At 44.7% G+C, this 6879-nt stretch overlaps 1 protein-coding gene across 1 annotated transcript; it reads left to right on the forward strand.

Annotated features, from left to right (window-relative positions):
• Positions 1–238: 238 nt before the first annotated feature.
• Positions 239–2536, forward strand: LOC141022856 (uncharacterized). The gene is made up of 2 exons (XM_073499129.1): positions 239–1421; positions 2520–2536. Exons 1-2 carry the CDS (start codon positions 239–241, stop codon positions 2534–2536), a joined length of 1200 nt encoding a protein of 399 aa, XP_073355230.1.
• The last annotated feature ends 4343 nt before the right edge of the window (positions 2537–6879 follow it).

Raw genomic sequence — 6879 nt, forward strand, 5'->3', positions numbered from 1 at the left:
AGGCTGCAGGCCTTATTTGGCTATTGATGCTACTTTTCTCCCAAGGAAGTTTAAAGGATAGTTAGTAGCAGCTTGTGCAGTTGATGCACACAGTTTTGTATTTCCAGTTGCCTACGGTGTGCTGGAGACAGAGTCTGAGGAGAGCTGGACTTGGTTTTTGCATAATCTGCGCCGGGCTATTGGACATCCCAATGGGTTGGTCATTCATACACATGCCTGCAAAGGTTTAGAAGTGGCCATGGACAATGTGTTCCCTGGAGTAGAGCATAGGGAATGCATGCGTCACCTTGCTGCAAATTTCATGAAGAAATTCAAAGGAAAGGTGTATACCGACAATTTATGGCCAGCATCTTTGACTTGCAGTGTGAAGAAGCACAACTACCACTTGAGGCAGTTATACATGAATCCCAAAGTGAAAGGATACTTGGAAACACACCACTCCAAGTTATGGGCCGGAAGCCAATTCAGTGAAGTGAGCAAAGTTGACTATGTGCACAATAATCTAGCAGAGTCTTTCAACTCAACGATCCGGAAACTAAAGGGTCATTATGTGGTGGATTTGCTTGACAGGATAAGGATAGAATACATGCAGAAATTTCATTATCGTGCAGGAATAGCCGAGGCAAAATTCATGGGCCACATTATCATACCTGCCGTGATGAATGAATTGAAGCAGAAGACAACAGGCTTGGAAATGAACATGACTCTTTGCTCGGGTACCACAGCAGAGATATCATATTTGGATAAAGAGAAGAGGGAATGGAGATATCCAGTGGATTTAGAAGCTAGAACTTGCAGTTGTAGGCAATGGCAGATAACTGGGTTGCCATGCATTCATGCCTTGTTTTTCATCACTTCTCTCCCAGGTCCAGCAGGGAACATACAGCAGTATGTGCATGATTACTACTCTGTTGCAAGGTTCAAAGCCACATATGCTTATGCCTTGCCTGCTATGGAGGGAAAACAACAATGGGATATGGTGGACCCTGGATTCAAGCTTTGCGCTCCAGTTCTGAAGAGAGCAGCAGGTAGACCAAGGAAGAGTCGAATCAGACCTCGCAGCGAAGGAGCTGTACTTGGAGCGAGGAAGCGTAAGTGCACAAGGTGTGGTGGGTCTGGTCATTTTGGTAAGTATTGTGATAACATAGTAGATCCAGCGTTCGGAGAGAGTTTTGATGAAGGCTTCAATGAAAATGTTGGTCAGCAGCCGGTTGCCTCAACAGATGATGAAAATGATGGTCAACAGCCGGTTGCATCAGAAGAGGATTTTGACGAGGTTCCGAATGATGATGGTCAACAGCCGCATGATTTTGACGATGATCCAAAATATCCTCCAAATAATGATTCAAGTGAGGCTCCAAATGGTGATCCAAGTGAGGCTCAAAATAGTGATCATGGTGATCCAAGTGAGGCTCCAAATGGTGATCATGGTGATCCAAGTGAGGCTCCAAATGATGATCCAAGTGAGGCTCCAAATGGTGACCAACCTTCTGTTGTTGTGAGTTCTGCTAGGTATGTTAATCTTGCAAGGGTCAAATACTAATGTACATTTATCACTTGACATGATCTCATTACCGTTTATGTTTTGCAAAGCTCTATGATAGCTTTGAAGAAGACGCGCAAGGTACCGACAACCAAGAGGAGAAGAGAAGAAGCAATGAGCACAAGGTGCACGAGGAGCAAAGTGATGGCAAGAAGCTCAAGGAACAGACAGAAGCCCCAACGCTATATATGAATAATTATGAAACATTATGAATGAGGGATGATGTTGTATTATGAAACATTTATCACTTGACATGTTGTATTTCTGTTGGATGATGTTGGACCTATGTTAGAAGTATGTTTGACATGATGACTGTTGGATGATGTTTGAATGAGCACATGGTTTTTCCTTTTTTGATTTTTTTGAATTTTGTTTTGCTCATTTAAATTCTGGTCAAACCTAACCTTGACCAAGATTTAAACAAGTCTAAAACATCAAAATGAAAAACTAAGCCTGGATCCTTCTTAGTCAATCCAAAATGAAGCTGTGGTGAGGTTTTTGAAATTTTCATGAAAAATGTGCTAAAAAGAGGGGTCCAAAGGTAGGGTAAACGGCCTCATTTCTAAGCAAGTTTTTTTCGACCTTGTCTAAATCAGCCAAATAACTTTCTTACACATATATTCTATATATATAGACTATGTGCGCTGGTTTTTCCATTTTTTGATTTTTTTTTTAATTTGTTTTGCTCATTTGAATTCTGGTCAAACTTAACTTTGACCAAGATTTAAACCAGTGTAAAACATCAAAATGAAAAACTAAGCCTGGATCCTTCTTAGTCACTCCAAAATGAAGCTATGGTGAGTTTTTTGAAATTTTCATGTTCATTTCCCCAAAACACTTCTCTTCACTTCATACAAGAGAGTTTGAGATACTCGAGATATCACACAATACACATGAACTTATCGTTTAAATGTATGTAAACCTTGTTTATCAACTTGAATCGTTAGTATATGACATAAGAAGACTATGTGCGCAGGTTTTTTGTTTTTCTGATTTTTATTTAATTTATTATGCTCATTTGAAATCTGGTCAAACATAGCTTTGACTGCTCCAAACCCCTCCCAAACCCCGCTAACCCTAGAACTGAACAAGGACCGTTCATCTAACCCTAGCGGCGATCAAGGGCCGTCGATCTAACCCTTCTAGAAGGAATCTGCGGGGAGGAGGGGGCGATCCGGGAGATGCAATCTGATTGGCTGGGAGATTGTTTTTTTTAACAAATACCGGGCGCGCTGGATGGACCGTTGGGCCGTCTCGTTGTCTGGGCCTGAGACCGCAGTAAATAGCCCGTCTCAGCCTTTCCAGGCCTTGCATGCATGGGAGGCGGCGACGTGGGTTTGCATGCGCGGGAGGCGGCGACGTGCATGCATGCGAGCGAGGCGAGCGAGGCGAGCTAGGTGGTTCATGGCAGTGGTTCAAGGCAGCGATTCACATGCACCGCCCGGTCAAAGAGCTATGCAGTGATTCAGATGCACGCACGCGCCCCATGCATCATTTTCGTGCAAAAATTTAAGAGTGCAAAACGTAATGGATACACACACGTGTCCGGATACACACACGCGTCCGGATTCACACACGCACCGTTCTCACCCTTTCTCTCTTCCTCTCCCACCCACAGGCCTATAAATGGGGTGCCTCTCTTCCTCTCCCACCCACAAGCCAGAGCCGATCCATTCTCTCCAACTTCAAACACCCAAGCGACCGAGCCCTCCCCAAGCGAGACCAAGTGAAGATGCAGTTCAACGGGCCGACCTTCAACCGTCCGCCTGTCGTGCCGGAGCTGCGCTACCCACCGGGCGTGCTCGTGGAGAGGGAGCTCCGTGTGTGGGCTATTTCAAGCTGGAGGGGTTCCGTCGAACTCACCCGCGCCTTCCTCAGAGCCGGCTATGCCCACCTCCCACGGGGCTCGCCGAGGATGTTCACCCTCAACGAGGTTCGTGACCGCGGCGGCATCCTCCTAGTGTTCACGGTCACCTTCACCAACCCGTTTGACGCGCGTGAGCTCCTCGGCCAAGTCTTTTGGTGCGGCTGTGAGGCCATCTTCTTCACCGTCTACAACATCTACACCAACTACGAGCGCAGATTATTGTAGGGTTTTGGTGCGGCTGCGAGGCCATCTACACCATCTACACCAACATCTTCTTCCCCGCTCTAGGCCAGATGCACTCCCTTCCCTACGACGAGGAGGAGGAGGTGTGAAGATGAAGACAGTGTTGAAGGTTCGCGCGCGGCCAAGGTCGAAAAAGGAGGTCACGATGAAGATGTTCAAGCCCGGAGTCAAGCTCGTCATGTTTCGTTTTTTATTTTGTTGCTTTTCTATGTCGTGTCGTGTCATGTTTCGTCATGTGTCCGTGAACTGTCCGTGAACTTATTATTGTTGCTTTTCTATTGTAATGGTGTGTTGCATCTTATCTAAGTTATTAGGGTTTATTATGTGTGTTAAAAAATGTCCGTGCCCAAACATATCATTTCTTCCCTAAACCAAGTCATGAAGTTCGAGAACTTGTGGTTTTCATTAATGAAAATCGGAGGGGGTGAGAAGCCCTCTGTTTCATTCAAAAAAAAGTCATGAACTAACATGCAAATTTATTCCCTTTAAATCCTAAACCAAGTGTCACTCTAACCCTAAACCAAGTGCCACTCTAACCAAAATCATGTGGCATTGCAAACATACATTTTCAACCTTCCAACCCTCCAAAATTTCAGTGCAAAACAAAGGAAAACCACTCTCACGCGTGTGCAAACATTCACGGTCTCACTATTTTTTTTAAAAAAATCACAGTCTCACTATGTATACCTTCCTTCCCTACCCATGTCAAAGTCTTGCCATCTGTCCTAGCAGTTACCAGCGCAGCCCTAAACACCACAAACCCACACGGTCCTGGGTTCGAGTCCCCAGTTGCACCAATTTTTTGTGCATTTTCCACCCTTCATTTTTTAGACAAATTATTTTTTTCTCAATGTAATGCCCTTAAAAAATGTTCATTTATTTTGGCACCAGGTGTAAACCTCTACCAGAGCTGAGGCACATTTTCCATGACATTTTGGTCTTTGATTTAAATCACGGTGTATTTGAATTGGATTAATTAACAGCTCCAACAAAATTCTAACCTTAATTGTTTGGCTCCGGAATAATTCAATTAGCTTCCACAAAAAGTTTCAGCATTATGATTTACTGCCTAAATTAAATCAGAACAGAAAACAGAAAAATACGCAAGAGAACCCCCGAATGGGCCTAATTGGATGCAGTTGGACCATTAGTCTAGCCTGCACTTGGCTCTACGCTCTGAATTTGGCCCAAGAGCAACCTTTTTTTGGACAGAAAGGCAGAGCAGAGAGCTGCATTTCATTGATCAAAAGTTTCTGAATTCCTCATTTCTTCTCTTTTTTTTCAACATATTTAAATGTTGGTCACTTCTTCTCTTTTTGTTTCAACATTTAAACAACTTTAACCAACATTTAAACTAGGTGAATTTCTCATACAATTTCAATATTACAAATTCCTCCATAATTCAAGTCTTTCCATACATTTTCAACATTACAACTAGTGTGATTACCATACCTACAAATGCCCAAAAGTATTTGCAAATGGGTATTGGTAGTGCTTGGTATTCAAGCTTCCTAACCTTCTTCTTCAACATCCTAAGCTCAACAGCTAGCTCTCTGTAAGTGCGTGCTTCGCCCTCCATCTCTTCTTCCGGAGCTCGTGCTGCGGCCACTGCCGTTCGTGGCAGCATGCGCAACCATTCTTCATGCTCTTCTTGCAGTTCATTCATCAGAGTCTTGGCCAGAGCATCGACCCAAAGAAAGAAGCATGTCACCTGCATGAACACCAAACAGATCAACCCATTGCTCAAAGATCCCGACCATGAAAATGGTGCAATTGCCCCAATTCTTACCCCATTCTCGCTGCACACGTAGAACGGACGATTCTGGTTCCTCGGTGTGTGAGAAACCCTCCGATCAACGCCCGCCCGGCACCGCGGACAGACGAAGACAGGCAAGTCCACACGCGCTGGGCTCTGCATCCGCGAGGTGGCGCGGGAGCTTGAGGAAGACATGGAGCTCGGAGCCGAAGGGGATCTCAACGCCACCGCGCCCTCCACAGCTAGCTTCCCACCGCCGCGCCCTCCACAGCTAGCTTCCCACCGCCGTGCTCTCTCCCTCTCGCCGTGGTCACCGCCGTGCTCTATGTCGCCGTGGTCACCGCCGCTGTCGCCCGCTTATATAGCACACCTGCAATGGCTCTCTGCTCAACGGCTCTCTGCTGGGTCCCTCAAGCCACGCGTGCAACGGTCGGAATAAAATTGGCCGTCCCTGCCGCCTGGTCCCACCTGTAAGGGCCGAGTCAAAAGGTTGACCTGACGGAGACGGCTGAGTTCACGGAACAAGTCGGTGCGCTCGGACTAGGGGCAAAACTGAGCACAATTCGCATCTGAGGGTAAAACTGAGCACATGGACACTACTGAGGGCAAAATGATAATTAACCCATCATTTTATACTTAAAATGTTGTCATTATCAGGTAGGGACATAAAAATTCAAGAACTAGTAGACCGGACGCTGACTTTTGGTTCATATATTTTGGGAACCCCGCTTGGACGCAGCTTGAAAATTATGGCCACAAAATGAATCTAGCTAGTGGGATGGTTATTTCCTGTTTACTACTACCTCTGTATTAAAATATAAGATGTTTTTTAGTTTTGTATAGTGCATAAAAACCATCTTACAATTGTTATGGACGGAGTATTTCCGAGTGAGATGATGTGCTGAACTAAGACCAGGAAATTCGCTCCTAGCTTGTGAACGAAAGCAAAGTAATTCACTCTTTTTGACGCGGAAACGGCCTCCCGGGTCGCTCTCGTGACTCTGAAGTATAGAAAGTATAGTGCTCACAGACTTCTACTTCAGTCAAAGTAATTGTCGCTTAAACGATAATAATATATATAAATTGATGATGTGGAGGGCTTAAATGTACTTGATGTTTTGGGATTACATGTGCAAGGAAATTGAGTGTGAATGCTTGCATGTGTTGGAAAATGGAATATGTAGGGCTTACACGCACTTGATAACTAGATGATGCCGCTTGAATTGGTTGATGAAAATTTAGGTTGATAACATGAGAAATAAAATTAAAATGGACCGACTAATGATTATGTGACTGTAAAATTATTTCGGGTCAGACACTTTTTCATTTGCCATTATTTCTGATCAAGCCAACACAAAACAACCATATATAACAAGGGTTAATTATCCTTTTGCCTTCAGTGGTGTCCATGTGCTCAGTTTTGCCCTCAGATGCGAATTGTGCTCAGTTTTGCCCCTAGTCCATGCACAA

Source organism: Aegilops tauschii, chromosome 5, assembly GCF_002575655.3.
Source record: "Aegilops tauschii subsp. strangulata cultivar AL8/78 chromosome 5, Aet v6.0, whole genome shotgun sequence".
Taxonomy (NCBI): domain Eukaryota; kingdom Viridiplantae; phylum Streptophyta; class Magnoliopsida; order Poales; family Poaceae; genus Aegilops; species Aegilops tauschii.

What these genes read in the sequence shown, in the direction of transcription:
- LOC141022856 (XM_073499129.1), top strand. Translation starts at nt 239, where the DNA reads ATGGACAATGTGTTCCCTGGAGTAGAGCATAGGGAATGCATGCGTCAC.